The 15,957-nt window shown below is 39.0% G+C and overlaps 1 protein-coding gene across 1 annotated transcript in view; it reads right to left on the reverse strand.

The window, feature by feature from the left end:
* Positions 1–15,957, reverse strand: part of LOC136028994 (actin-related protein 10-like) — a gene marked incomplete at its 5' end in the record, with an annotated part of 123,372 nt that overhangs the window by 89,195 nt on the left and 18,220 nt on the right. The window contains 1 exon segment of the mRNA XM_065706993.1: positions 15,724–15,899. Within this exon segment, the coding sequence (XP_065563065.1) occupies positions 15,724–15,899 (176 nt within the window).

The following is a 15,957-nucleotide window of genomic DNA, read 5'->3' on the forward strand; positions in this document are numbered from 1 at the left end:
CCACCTCCAATATTCCTGAAATGCATCTGATAGGAATTACAAGATGCCATTTTTTGTCGTAGAAACTTCGAAAAGAGCTCATTCAATTAGAAACTATAATAGTCAAAACTGATTGGAGGGCAACTAACCCACCTTCCAAGCCCACCATTTCCCCAGACGCATCCAATCAAAATTTTGAGATATCCAGTTTGTTCAACATAGTTGAAAGGTCCGGCAATTATATCTTTGAGGATGACCCCCCTCCCCAGAACCCACAGGGCAAGGGTTGTAAGTTATGCCCTGGAGGCATATAAAGTATATATAGAAAGGGTGATCGTATAAACTTAAGAGAAGGCTCATTGGATTGCTCATAAAAAGTTCTAGTGACCTTTTTAAGATTCAGAGTGACGGGAGGGTGGATTATAGTCAAAAATAATTTGAGGGCAACGAACCACCCTCCCACGCTAGCCATGTACCCAAACACATCGAATCAAAATTTTGAGATAGCCATTTTGGGCAACATAATTGAAAGGTCCGGAATTTATGTCTTTGAGGATGACAACCGCCACCTAGCTTTTAGAATAAGGGTTGTAAGCTATGCCCTGGGGGAATATAAGATATATATATATAGAAAGGGTGTTTGTATAAACTTCGGAGGTTTATTGGATTGGTAATCAGACGTTCTAGTGCCCTTTTTAAGATTAAGAATAATCGGAGGGTGGATACCCCCCTCCACCCACACCTCGTAATTTCCCGAAATGAATCTGACAGAAATTTTGAGATGGCCATTAGCTGTCGTAGAAACTTCGAAAAGGGCTCATTCGATAGAAAACTGAAAGGGCTTGTACCCTTTTTAAGTCAAAAGTGATTGGAGGGCAACTAAACCATCCTCCCACTCCAACTATTTCTCTAAACACATCCAATATAAAATGGTGAGATAGCCATTTTGTTCAACGTAATTGAAAAGACCGGAAATTATGTCTTTTAGGATGAAAACCCCCTACAACCTTCAGGGTAAGGGTTATAAGTTATGTCCGATGGCACATAAGGTATAAATAAAAAGAGAGACCGTGTAGACGTCGGAGGGGCTCATTGGATTGGTAATCAAAAGTTCTAGTGCCCTTTTTCAGATTGAGAATGATCGAACGGTGGATAACCCCCACCGACACCTCGTATTTTCCTGAATATATCTGATAGAAATTTTGAGACGGTCATTTGTTGTCGTAGAAACTTCAAAAAGAGCTCATTCCATTGGAAATTGAAAGGGCCAGTGCCCTTTTTAATAGGGGGAAGTGATTGGAGGGCCACTAACCCCTCAGCCCACGCCCACCATTTCCCCAAACACTTCCAATCAAAATTTTTAGATAGCCATTTTGTTCAACATAATTGAACACCTATGTCATTAAGGATGACAATCCCCCAAACACCTGAGGGCAGGGGTTGTAAGTTTTGCCCTGGGGGCATATAAGGTGTATATAGAAAGGGTGATCGTACAAACTTTGGAGGGGGCTCATTGGATTGGCGAACAGAAGTTGAATTTCCTTTTAGATCGAGAGTGATGGGAGGATGGATCCCCACACCTCGTATTTTCCTGAAATGCATCTTATAGAAATTTTGAAATCGCCATTTGTTGTCGTAGAAACTTCAAAAAGAGCTCATTCGATTGGAAATTGAAAGGGCTACTACCCTTTTTAATAGCCGAAAATGATTGGAGGGCAACTAACCCCTCTTCCAAGCCCACCATTTCCCCAAACACATCCAATCAAAATTTCGAGATGGTGGAGCTCATTCGATTGGAAATTGAAAGGGCTTGTGCCCTTTCTAATAGTCAAAAGTGATTAGAAGGCAACTAACCCATCCTCCCACTCTATTTCTCCAAACACATCCAATCTAAAATGTCGAGCTAGCCATTTTGTTCAACGTAATTGAAAGGACCAGCAATTATGTCTTTAAGGATGATAATCCCCAACAACCTTAAGGGCAAGGGTTATAAGCAGTGTTGTTACTTACTTGAAGTACTTTTACTTGAAGTACTACTTAAGTAACATTTTCCATTACTTTTACTTGTTCTTAAGTAAAAACTCTAGGGTGTACTTATTACTTGATATTTAAGTAAGATTACGAAATACTTATTACTTAAGATACTTTTAATGTACTTGTTTTTCAAATACTTTTCAAATACTTTTGTGTGCGTGTGCTTTGGCAATGTACAAAAAAACATTGCGTAATAGAGACATCTATTATCAAAAACCGTAACAAGTTGCTGAGAACACATGGTGGTGAATAAACCGAATTCCCGACAGCATGTTTAAAGAAGAAGCAGGACCTTTCATGTCATAAGCGTCTTTAATCTCAAACTAACTGAAAAGTCAGCATGGCCAAACAGCTTCCATTTATACTCCAAGGGAGGTACTTTACTGTGAAGGGGGAAATTGACCAAGAGGGGTCTGTGAATGCATCCTGCAAGTTTTGCCCCAACAAAACTGTAAAGGGACACATACATGCCACGACCAACTTCCACAAGCATTTGAAGGTAAATAACTCCTATTTGCTGCCTATTTGTATTTATGTCATGTGTCTTTTTTCTTTAGTGTCATAGTTAGCCTTATTCCATCAATTAATGGGCCACTCCATCACTCCAGGGACTGATGGCCCATTGGTAAATGTCAACTTTCGTTCCAAGTGCTCTAAAGTGTGTATTACTGCATATAGCAAGATTCTCATTTTGTTTCTTTGTCATTATTACAGAAGCGCATCCGTTTTTTTGCTTTCTAAAATCCCCCTCCAACGAAACTAAAAATACGTAAAGTAGGCTTGCGGTAAATTTATGGCAGTTCATATAGGGTAAGATGACCAGTACTGGGACACTTAAATCACTCTGCCTATTCTGGGACAGAATCTTTGGTTGGATTGCAACATGTCCAATACTGGGACAAAAGCCAACAGGTTTTTTGGAAGCAACCCAGAAAAATGTATACATTGGGTGTCCAAGATTAATTCTTTTGTCCCAGTAATGGACATGTTGTAATCCAATCAAAGCTTCTGTCCCAGAATAGGCAGTGGGATCAAAGTGTCCCAGTACCAGTTGTTTTACCCTAACTGACTTACCAATAAAGTGAACATACCTCTCTATGCCTTTTTTATGCTCTTTACGAATATAATAATTGCTTCTACCATACATTCAAACTGAAGCACTTTTTGAGCTCTTAAAAATGACAAAATTTTCAAAAAATATATGACAGTTCATGTAAATGACTTACCAATAAAATGAACATACCATTCGATGCCTTTTTTTATGGCACTTGGCATTAACCAAGTGACATATAGCAATTGCAGAGTTGGTCAGTCTGTCTGTCAGTCTGTCTGTCGGTTTTGGTTTTGCTACTTTAGGCACTTCCAGGTAAGCTTGGACAATGAAATTTGGCAGGCGTATGAGGGACCGGACCAGATTAAATTAGAAATAATGTTTTTCCGGTATTGACCATCTGGGGGGAGTAGGGGGCCTGTTAATTCAGAAAAAATAGAAAAATAGAAGTATTTTTAACTTACGAACGGTTGATCAAATCTTAATGAAAGTTGATGTTTGGAAGGATATCGTGTCTCGGAGCTGTTATTTTAAATCCCGACCGGATTTGGTAACATTGGGGGGGGGGGGGGTTGGGAGGGGGAATCTAAAATCTTGGAAAACACTTAGAGTGGAGGGATTGGGATGAAAATTGGTGGGGAAAATAAGCACAAGTCCTAGATACATGATTGACATAACCAGAACGGATCCGCTCTTTTTGGGGTAGTTGGGGGGGGGGGTTAATTCTGAAAAATTAGAAAAAATGAGGTATTTTTAACTTACAAACGGGTGATCAGATATCAATGAAATTTGATATTTAGAATGATGTTGTGTCTCAGAGTTCTCATTTTAAATCCCGACCGGATTTGGTGACATTGGGGGGAGTTTGGGGTGGGGGAACCTAAAATCATGGACAACGCTTAGATTGGAGGGATCGGGATGAAACTTGGCGAGAAAAATAAGCAGAAGTTTTAGATACGTGATTTACATAATTGGAACGGATCCGCTCTATTGGGGGGGGGGGGGTTAATTCTGAAAAATTAAAAAATGATATATTTTTAGCTTACGAAGGAGTGATCGGATCTTCATGAAACTTCATATTTAGAAGAACCTCGTAACTTAGATGTCTTATCTTAAATTTCAACCTGATCCAGCTTCATAGGGGTGGGGCAGTTGGGGGGGGGGGCCAGAAATCTTAGAAAATACTTAAAGCCGAGAGATCAGGATGAAACTGGATGGGAAGAATAAAATCCTGTCTAAGATACGTGACTGACATAACCGGACCGGATCTGCTCTCTTTGGTGGAATTTTGGGGGGGGGGGATAATTTTGAAAATTGAGGTATTTATAACTTACGAAAGGGTGACCAGATCTTAATGAAATTTGATATTTAGAAGGATCTTAAGCTTTAAGCTCAAATTTCAAATTCTGACCAGATTCTGTGACATTGGGGGGAGTTGGAGGGGGAAACCGGAATTCATGGAAAACATGAAAATTGGGGTATTTTTATTTTACGAATAGGTGATCGAATAGGTGATTTCGAAGGAATTCATGTCTCAGAGCTCTTATTTCAAATCCCGAACTGATCTTTTTACATTGGGGGGACTTCGAGGGGGAAATCTTGGAAAACACTTGGAGTGGAGGAATCGGGATGAAGCTTGGTGGTTAGAATAAGCAAATGTCCTTGATATGTGATTGACGTAACCATACCAGATTTGCTCTCTTTGGAGGAGTTGGGGGAGGGGTTCAGTGATTTGGCGAGTTTGGTGCTTCTGGACGTGCTAGGACGATGAAAATTGGTAGGCGTGTCAGGGAGCTGCACAAATTGACTTGATAAAGTCGTTTTGCCAGATTCGACTATCTGGGGGGCTAAAGGGAGAGGAAAAATTTGAAATTAGGTATTTATAACTTATGAGTGGGTGATCGGATCTTAATGAATTTGATATTTAGAAGTACGTCGTGACCCAGAGCTCTTATTTTTAATCCTGACCGGCATTAAGCCTCTGATTTTCCTTTTAAATCAATCTATTGATTCTTATAATTTTGCTGGAGCTCATACCATATGAGCTCTTGGCTCTTAGCTCTTCTCGCCTCGTCACAAGTGCCATATGAGCTATTAGCTCTTGTTATGAGTAAAAACGTATCAAATTGCACCTACAGTTTATGCAGATTTCCTGAAGATCCAGACTGAAAATATTGCATTCAGACAGATGGTATTTGTGTCATAAAACATTTTTTTCACACTCTTCTTCATGATACAGTGTCTATTTAAAAGTTATATAATATTTTTTTTTTTTATTATTATTTCACAGTTCACTGGTCGTCAGTGAGCTAAAATCCCTTGTTTTGTGCTAAATGTTGCCTAAATACTGTAGTCCATTAGTGTTTAATTTTTATCATCTTGTCAACTTTTGGATGGTGGAAAAAATCCATCAAGAAAGGCTTTTGGAATCCGTCTGGCCGTCCGTCCGTCTGGGCAATCGATTATAGCGAAATCAAGAGAACCGCCAGTTGGATTTGGATTAAAATTGAACTATAGGTGCCCAAGACCATAGAACACATTAAGTTAGAAGGTGAAGACCCTAGCTCAAATAGGAAGAGGGAGAGGGGGCTTTAAGTGGTAAAAAAGTTTTTTTTCGTTTAACTCAGTTTAACTTGCGAATGAAGTAATGGATCTCAATGAAAGATAAGCCAAAGATGCCAAATACCGTAAGACACATGGTACTTGGAGATGAAGACCCTAGCTTAATTAGGGCGAGGGGTAGGGGGCTTTAAGTGCTAAAAAAAGTTGAGTTTTTCATTTAATTCGGTGCAACTTGTGAATGGAACGATGGATATCAATGAAAATTGAACCAAAGATGCCCAAAACCATGAGACGCATCAAGTTTTGAGATGATAACCCTAGCGCAAATAAAACGAGGGTGAGTGGTTTTTAAGTTCTGAAAAATTGAGGTTTTTGTTTAATTTAGTATAACTTGCAAATGGAGCAACGGATACAAATGAATGCTAGACCAAAGATGCCTAAGATTAGGGATTATACCGAATTCTGATATCACAAACGAAAGTTGACTTTGCCTTCAATTTAGTAGGGCCTATAACTTATGGATGGAGTGACGAATCTGAAATCAGATTCGTCTGAATACTTGAATTTGCAGGAATGAATTTGACACAATACCACCGCATTGGATCCCGCTAGAATTCACCAGACCTGTTGTTCTTGCTCTATAGAATCATTTATTTTCAGGCAGGTCATCCCACCGCATACACTGAGTTTATAGCTACAAATTCAAGAAAATCAGGGAAGCGAAAACAAAGTGAAATTCGGGAAAATGTATCAGATGAAACTGAAAATGAAACTGTAAAAGGGGAATTCTTTGGAAAGAAGCTAAGATGCACGAAAGAACAAGCTAACCAGTTGATCATGGACTATGTTGTGACGGATGGGCATTCGATAACAACTGCCTAAGATATATTTTGAATTTACATTGGACTGAGAGAATAAGAAATGATGAGATTTATACCATAACAAATCATACCCCCATCCTTGATACCATTAGAAAGCGACGATGGATGTATTGGGGGCACATGGTGCGAATGGGTGATGAAAGGCTACCTCATGACATATGGTGTTGGATACCCCCCGGCCTCCGCAAGTCAGGGAGACCCAAAATGACAGTTGGCAGGATGTTGGAGAAGGAGGCGAAGCTGGCGAGGTCTTCGATGGAGGAGCTTTGGTCGAAGGCTCAGGACAGGTCGTCGTGGCGAACCACTGTTGCTGCCTTATGCGCCCTCAGGCATGGGAGGACCTAAGTCTAAGTGATATGCGACCATTAAGCACTGTGAATAGTGAAGCTTGATTTTAAGCATGATTTTAGGCCTCAATCCGTATGTTGGCCCAATAATGTCTAGAGAGACGCTAGCAAAAAAGATCGACCAATCGCTGTTCGATGCAAAGAAAAGAATTACTGACATTTTGGAGAAAACCGATTACGTCACAATGACTTGCGATATCTGGTCTAGCAGCAACCGGAGTTTCATGGGTGTTACTGCTCATGTCTTAGATGGTAACAATCATTTTTTGCCAATGATTCTTGCTGTTAGAAGATTTACAGGTTCACATACGTTTGACAGAATAACTGAAATGATCTTCAGCATTTTTCGAGAGTGCGGTTTGGACACCAATTTAGAAAAAGTGAGAGCTATTGTGACGGACAATGCATCAAATTTTGTAAAAGCATTCAAACAAAATGCAAAGCTTACCATTGAGCCACAGATTGAAGAAGGTGACTCGGATACAGACATTGATTTTCAAGAGGGAGAGCCAGATAATATCGAGACGACTGATTTGCACGAACATTTGATAGTTATGGACGTGTTGGTTTAGTGTCACCATCAGTCAACATAAGTGAATCTGCTACCACAACTTTTTCCCTTGTATGTGAAGATAGTGGCAGTGTGAATCACGCTTTAGCTTCTGACAATAAACCAGGTAAACCAGGAACGGAAACTATGAGTGACAACAGTGACCATGTTCATAAGTTTCCAGGTGAAGGGTCTGAGTACGAGCTGGAAATGTATTTGCCACAGCATTTTCGCTGTTGCAGCTACACGCTGAACCTGTTGGCAATAACTGATGCAAAGCACGCCTTAGAAAAAGACCTTAACTTCAGGAGAGCACTGTTAAACGTCAGAGCAAAGTGTCAGTCAGTATGGAATTCATTAAGCCACGGCTCAAAGAATAACGATCTTGTCATGGATGTTTTTGAGAAAAAGTTGATTCGCCCTAATGCTACAAGATGGAACTCTGAATATGATGCACTGAAAAGAATTCTTGAGGGCCAACAAGCTGGAAAACTGACCACAGTTTGCGACGTGCTAAAGAAACCAAGATTTATACAAAATGAGATAGACTTTCTAATCGAATATGTCTCTGTACTGGAACCTATAGCAATAGCCCTTGACATGCTCCATGTAGAAGAAAAAGCTTTCTTCGGGATAATTTTCCCTACTGTTCGGTCACTGGAAAGAAAGCTGCAAAAGCTCCAGCTATCTGTCAAGTATACAAAGGCACTGGTTGGGACCCTGTTAGAAGGACTTAAGCAAAGGTTTCCATTCCTCTGTGGACCTCCATCTCTTTATGCTGACTACCACCTGGCCACCAGTTCTCATCCCTATTTTAAAGATAAATTTGTAAGAGATGAAGACAAGGAGACTGTTGCGAGAATGCTTGTGAACGAGGCAAAGGCATTAGGAAGTAAACAGAGTACCAGCAAAGACATAGTTGGATTTGAGTTACTGAGATCTCCACAGAATTTCTTTGAAATGTCTGAAGAAGAGGAAGCCACCATTCAGTCGGATGAAATGAAAACAACAAGAGTTGAAGTCTTGCGTTATCTAAGTGACTCTAGACAAGATGTGTCAGTTTTGAGACACTATCCTATGGTGGAGTTGGTTTTTCGGAAGTTCAACTGCATGCCACCTACATCAGCGCCAGTGGAGCGTCTTTTTTCGAAGGGGGGCGTGATTCTCTGTCCAAGGCGTAGCTCCTTGGCAGATCACAGGTTCGAAAGCCTGGTTCTTCTCAAAGCTAATAGGAGCCTAAAAATTTGAATGTTTTGTGTCAACTTTTTATTCCTTCTGCATTAAAATTTTTCAGTGTTAAAGATTTCTCAGTTGACAGAGGGGCTATTGTGGTATTGGCCTCTTACGTTCGTTTATACAAATAGGTGGGGTTAAACGTGAAGAAGAGCTCCTGATTCGCTCGGCTCAAGTATTAACCACGGGGCTGTGTTTAGTTTCTGAAAAACAGATACATGTACTAAAGAAATACCTGCATGCCGGCTTTCAATAAAGACCTGGCACTACTAGAAAACAGGGGATTACCTGGGATGTGTCAATGAAATTAGACTGTCTTAGTCAGAAAAGATTCAGTCAGTACATTCCCAATTTCTAGAATAAGGCTTATTATCTTACATACAGTTTCCCCCTAATCTGGAAAATCAGAAGCAAAAAATATCCCTTTTTCAGAATTGAAAAGCTGTAGTGAAGCTGTAAGATTTTTTAGTCTGGGTGTCATAATTTCATGATTTTTAATTCTACCCGTGGCTTGCCCAAAGCCTAGAAATAATCCTTTTCCAAAATGAGCCATACTGAAGCCAACCTTCAACCGAATATTCCATCCCCGGAGAAAGACTACTTTTTTATTCTTTTTTCTTGGGAGATTTTCGATTTAATTTCATGGTTTTGCCACTTCGTGGTGTGAAAACTACTCCTAGAAATAGACAAGTTGCAACTTCTGCAGTTTGACCAACCGTATGGAATGCGTCTGAATCAGCGGGCTTGCTGCAGGCCAGTGATTTACCAATATACGTGTGTAGAGAGTTTTACTGACCATCTGAATTGACTACGCAGCATGCGGCTTGCTTGATTGAAAACCAGACATGTAGGAAGTATATGCCATACATTTTCATTGCGTGTCTGAAATGTAACTTGAAAATTTGAGATAACTTCCTTGCAAAGGCGCCGAGGGTGATAAATGTCACCGAAATAGTAGTAGTAGTAGGCAGGTTCAATAGCAAAACTTGACAGCTACCGATGATTTGCGTTTCTTTAAAACATATTCAAAATTAAGCTACACTTGTAAATATAAATCAAACTATAAACATTGACTCTTATTGTGCATATCGACGAAAACCAGGACGAAAGAATTATCATATCAGTTTGTTCTTCCTTTAACGGGAGCTAACTTATTTGCTTTCTCGTTCTTGATGGTAGAGGTTGATCAAGTAGAATGTCACGGTTCTAAGATTTAGAAAGCAAGAACTTTCCAAAACTCATTATCAGTGTTTCATACCGATTTTGGAGTGACGACAGTCCAAGCACTTTCAGAACCTTTTCGTAGGGGATGTCACGGCGGCCCAAGATGATCGATACCACTCACTTCTGAACCAATTTAAGCTCCTGACAAAGATACACTGTTCTAAGTGCTGAGGGCACCCAAACAGGGCAAGTATATTCCAGAATGGGGCGGACGTACTTTATGTATGCATACTTGATACTCTCTGTGTTCGCACTGAACCTAAGCATACCGTTTAAAGTCAGTAGACTAGCATTTGCACTTTTAATCACGTTTTCGATATGTACAGCAAAGCTGAAGTCATATGAATCAAGACTTCATTTTCGTACTGTTCTTTTCTTTCAGCACGCTGACAGCCAGTGACCTTCAGCTAGCTGCCGAAAGTGTGAATTTTTGCTGTTCTTTTTTATTGAGCTTTGATTTTTCTAATTAAAAAAGTCTGCAACTGATTCAATTGACTCCTTACTTTTAAATTTGTGTTTTTTTTTGCTAAGGTTTTTGTTTATTGAAGAATGGACTACGTTATTACCTTTTATCTGTTTTAAAGACAATCCTAGGTTTGTTTTTCTATTTTCCCGATTTTTCAACCACTCCCAAACGTTTCAAAATAACCCTGTATTTCTTCAAACGCGACAGATTTGACTGAACACTAATCACCAGAAGTTTTTTTTGGCTGCACTTAATTGTTTTGACAGTGTTTTGCATTTCAAGCCGTTGTGCTGAAAATCGGTTCAGATTATTTTTGGACTTTGTTGGATGTGTTGCCAAACGAAGAAAATGGTTAAAAACGACAAAATTGAAAGTCTGGTTCTTGATTAAGATTTTCAGGAGAGGAATGGCGGGGGGTGACATGTTATAGGCAAGGGAAAGGGCTAAGAAGCCTTCAGAATGGCTTTAACAAAAAGGTAGCATGGGCTTGATATATATATATATATATATATATATATATATATATATATATATATATATATATATATATATATATATATATATATATATATATAGCTATGTCAAAATACATAGAGTAAGTACTTGAAGTAGTACTTGAAGTACTACTTAAGTAAAATTTTGGCATGTACTTGATACTTAAGTAAGAATTGGGAGAGTACTTATTACTTGATACTTAAGTAAAAAAATAATGAGTACTTAATACTTGATACTTAAGTAAAAATTTGGAGTACTTGTTGCAGCACTGGTTATAAGTTATGTCCTGAGGACACATATGGTATAAATAGAAAGAGTGACCGTGTAAACGTTGGAGGGGCTCATTGGATTGGTGATCAGAAGTTCTAGCTGCCTTTTTAAGATTGAGGATGATCGAAGGGTGGATAACCCCCACAGACACCTCGTATTTTCCTGAAATATATCTGATAGAAATTTTGAGAGGGCCATTTGTTGCCGTAGAGTTGGAAATTGAAAGGGCTAGTTCCCTTTTTAATAGTCGGAAGTGATTGGAGGGCCACTAACCCCTCCTCCCACGCTCACCATTTTCCCAAACACATCCAATCAAAAGTTTTAGATAACCATTTTGTTCAAAATAATTAAACAAATAAGTTTTTGAGGATGACAACCGCCCAGACCCCTCAGAACCTTGCCTTATATACCACCAGGGCAAAACTTACAATCCTTGCCCTGAGGGATCTGGGGGGTTGTTATCCTCAAAGACACAGTTATTCAATTATGTTGAACAAAATGGCTATCTAAAATTTTTAATATTTTTTTCGAAATATTTGTCATAACTATCTCCGAATAAATCATTTTTACCACAGTTTTTTAGAGAAGGGCACTTTGGGCCTATGTGAAATGTCCACATGAAATGTAACAATACCTAAACCAAAGGACGTTTATTTATTTTCTATATTTTGTTAAAATACCTTTACCGTGCCGGATTAGTTTTTTGTCCCTTTTATCTGTTTCTCTGTATTTTGAAAGTTCTGTCATTGATTGCCGGTATTTATTTTTTTTTATTTTTACGGCGGTAAAATTCTATTAAGATTTTTGGATTATTTTTTTTCTATTAGAGATACTGGTTTTATGAGGCAACCTCACTGGCGTCGTCTTGCTAGACGGCAGTAAAATTCTATCAAGATTTTTGGAAATTTATTTTTCTATCAGAGATATTGATTTTATGAGGCATCCTCACTGGCGTCGTCTTGCTAGACGTGAATAACTATTACAATTAATCAGAGAAATCTTCTTCAGGAACTTTCCTTAATACTAGAGAACGTGGATATGGGAAGTAATCCCTCACAAATGATCTTTTCTTTTTTTAAATCTGGTCGATAGGTCTTTCACACTTCAAAGAAATTGTAAAGCCATCCTCATCAAACTTCATAGAATGGAACCTAATACGTTAGTCAAGTCATGATAGGTGATTTGAAAGGCAAGTCACTCTTTGAGTGGGGAAACTTTTCTTTGTTCCTCTTTCTTATATTTAAAAAAGAACTAGACCTACGTTGCCAGAGCAACGTGAAGTGTTGCGGCAACCTTTGTCCGGCTTCGCCGAATAAAGTGTTGCGAGAGCAATAATTTGGTTTTGTTTCTTTCGTTGTTTTACGTTATCGTTTGTACCCCTTGTGAAAACATTTAATTCTAGGTTACAGTGAGTATGGGTAAGCTACACCAACTAGCAAAAGTTACAAACCCCTCTTCACTAAGAATTATTGTAGCCTAACAGACGATTATTACTTACAAGTCCCCTACATGTTTTACCACTGGAACCAACTCGGCCTTACCATCAAATACGCTGGAAACAAATACTAGGTACACCAAATAGCAAAATCTACAAACCCCTCATTGCCGAAGACGATTATGAACTAACAGCCCACCTTTCTTTACAAGTCCCCTACATGTGTCACAATTGGTACCGGCCTATTTTTGGTTTCAGTGTGTACCCTACTACTGAAGTTGTCAACCCCTTGAAACTTTCAAACTAGTATAACTCATGGAGGAATTTTTGTACCAAAAAATGGATGATATATACTTTAATCAGCTCATCACGAGCTATCGATTGCCGTCGAAAAAAAATCTATCTGTCTTAGTTAAAAAGTTGATTTGTTTTTTTAGAAAGTTAGCCGTAGGCCAACTTTCTAACGTCACCAGGTGAAAAGGAGTAAAGGATAAGCTCCAATTTCTTTAGCAATGACAAAACTTTTAAATTTCAACAGATACATCTGATAACATTTCTCTACCTCAATCCCAAGTCCAAAAAAACAAATGATAAACCCAGCCGAAATCAGGGCAGCACTTTCGGGCCCGTGGGAAAATGTCACTTTTTTGCTTCTGTAAATTTTTCTATTTATCACTCGAAGAAGAAATATTGGCTGTGGGGCCGGGTAACTGCCGCATATATTTAGCACTTATAGATTTTAGTCCATCTTCAATTTGAAAGTGGTACCTGCCTGCTTGCCTGCTAGAACGGAGCTTTCCACTCGAAAGCAGAAACATGGTTTGATGAAACGAAAGCTTGGCTGCACAACTTCAGAGACTCCTCTCTGACATAGGCTACATAATTCCACTTCACTTCGCACACCATAGGCTCTGGCTCGTGGACAAGCAAAAACCATCCTTTTTGGCCCCAGGCAAGAGTTCTGCGGAGCTTTCCAAAATGTAATGCCATATTCATCAATCCGGCCTGAGGTCCACACTTTCCGTAAAAACCGCACAGGTTAGACCCTTATCAGTTTCCAGGAATAAGCCGACATCGGTGGTATAAGAGAAAAAAAACGGGAAAAAACCAAAGTTTTGCTCTCGCAACACAATAAAATTAGCAAGTATCTACGGTAAAATCTTGCTTTAAATGTCCCTGCTTCCCGTCTCAATTTCTTAAATACTCGATTAGATAGGCCTTTCCCAACAATACAGACTGACCTAAAAAACAGAAAACATGCATATTTTGAGATATTTTTGCTTTTGTTTAACCACTAATTAGTCGTTTTTACATAGTCCGTCGAATGCTTGTATATTAAATGTCTGTGAAAAAGATTTTTTTTCCCTTTTTTTTACGAGCTTTAGTATTGAGTGTTTTATTAGTGCCTTTTTCGGCTGAGGAGGAATAGAGTTAGTACCAAAATATAACATATAACCAGCATATCTAGCACACAACCAACACATATACAAAACATAACATATAACCAACATATTTAAAATAAATTAGATCTACGTTGCATGGGCAACGTGAGGTGTTGCGGCAACCTTTGCTCGGCTTCGCCGAGTAAAGTGTTGCGAGAGCAACACTTTGGTTTTGTTTCCTCGCTGCGACTAAACGCTGAGGTCGTTAATCTGTAAGGATGCTAAAATACATACTAGGTACACCAACTCGCAAAAGTTGCAAACTCCTCATTGCTAAAGATGATTGTAGCCTTACAGCCGATTATTACTTACACGTCCCCTACATGTCTTACCACTGGAACCAAATTGGTCTTACCATCAAATACAACGGAAACAAAAAATAGGTACACCAACTAGTAAGAGTTGCGAACCCTCATTGCCGAGGATGATTATGAGCTAACAGCCGACTGTTGCTTACAACTCCCCTATATGTCTCACAATTGGTATCGGCCTATTTTTGGTTTCAGTGTGTACCTTACTACTGAAGTTGTCAACCCCTTTAAACTTTCAAACTGGTATATCTCATGAAGGAATTTTTGTACAAAAAAATGGATGCCATATACTTTGATCAGCTCATCAAAAGCTATCGACTGCCGTCGAAAAAAAAAATCTATCTGTCTTAGTTCAAAAGTTGACTTTTTTGCCGTAGGCCAACTTTCTAACGTCATCACTTAGAAAGGAGCAAAGGATAAACTCTAATTTCTTTAGCAATGAGAGAACTTTTAAAGTTTAAGAGGCACATCTGATACCATTTCTCTACCGCAATCCCAAGTGCGAAAAACCGAATGATAAACTCAGCTGAAATCACGAACAGAAATGGGTAGAAACAATAGATGGCAGCACTTTCGGACCCGTGGGAAAATGCCGCTTTTTTGCTTCTCTAAATTTTTCTATTTATCACTCAAAGAAGATATATTGGCTGTGGGGCAGGGTAACTGTCGCATATATTTAACACTTATAGATTTTAGTCCATCTTCAATTTGAAACTGGTGCCTGCCTGCTTGCCTGCTAGAACGGAGCTTTCCACTCGAAAGCAGAAACATGGTTTGATGAAACGAAAGCTTGGCTGCATAACTTCAGATAGTCCTCTCTGACATAGGCTATACAACTCCTCTTCACTTCACACACTATAGGCTCTGGCTCAAGGACAAGCAAAAACCATCCTTCTTGGCCCCAGGCAAGAGTTCTACGAAGCTTTCCAAAATGTAAAGTCATATTCATCAATCCGGCCTAAGGTCCACACTTTCCGTAAAAACCGCAGAGGTTAGACCCTTACCACTTTCTAGGAATAAGCTGAAATCGGGGTGCTAGGAACAAAAAAAAAAAAAAAAAAAAAACCACGACAAAACCAAAGTGTTGCTCTCGCAACACAATAACGTACAATCTTTGGTAGTACAGTGTTTAGCTTGTTAAAACATTGGATCTCAATTAAATTTCGTCGCAACAAGGTTTACATAGATTATTCAGCCGAAGAAATTTTTTTTCAAATCTTCAGATTTTTCCATTCCTGGAAGTCAAATTTCCAAAATTGTAAATATTAAATATTACAACCGTAATAGATCATAATTCTGAGATATCCTTCCCACTCCAAAAAATCTGAGCGGCTTGAAATTGACAATGAAAACCCAAAGAAGGGGAAACATTGCCAAAAAAGCTATGAAATTTAGTCAAATCAAACTTCTAAAAGGTATCAAAAATAAAATCAGTTGACTCACTTTTCTATAGCTTCAGCTGCACGGGGATGTACTTGGGATGAATTTATTAGAGCTTCACCTTCAAAGACCGGGATGACAGTGGTTTCTTTGTAGCCAACATCAACTACAATGCCCGAAGGAATGGCTAGGGTAACTAGAGCTGCTATAGGAGTCGGAACAAAGAGAACATTCGGCACCTATAATGGAGTTGATAAAGTTAGATACAGCAGTATATTTTTTATTCATTTTTTATCT

This window comes from Artemia franciscana, chromosome 7 (genome assembly GCF_032884065.1).
Source record: "Artemia franciscana chromosome 7, ASM3288406v1, whole genome shotgun sequence".
Taxonomy (NCBI): domain Eukaryota; kingdom Metazoa; phylum Arthropoda; class Branchiopoda; order Anostraca; family Artemiidae; genus Artemia; species Artemia franciscana.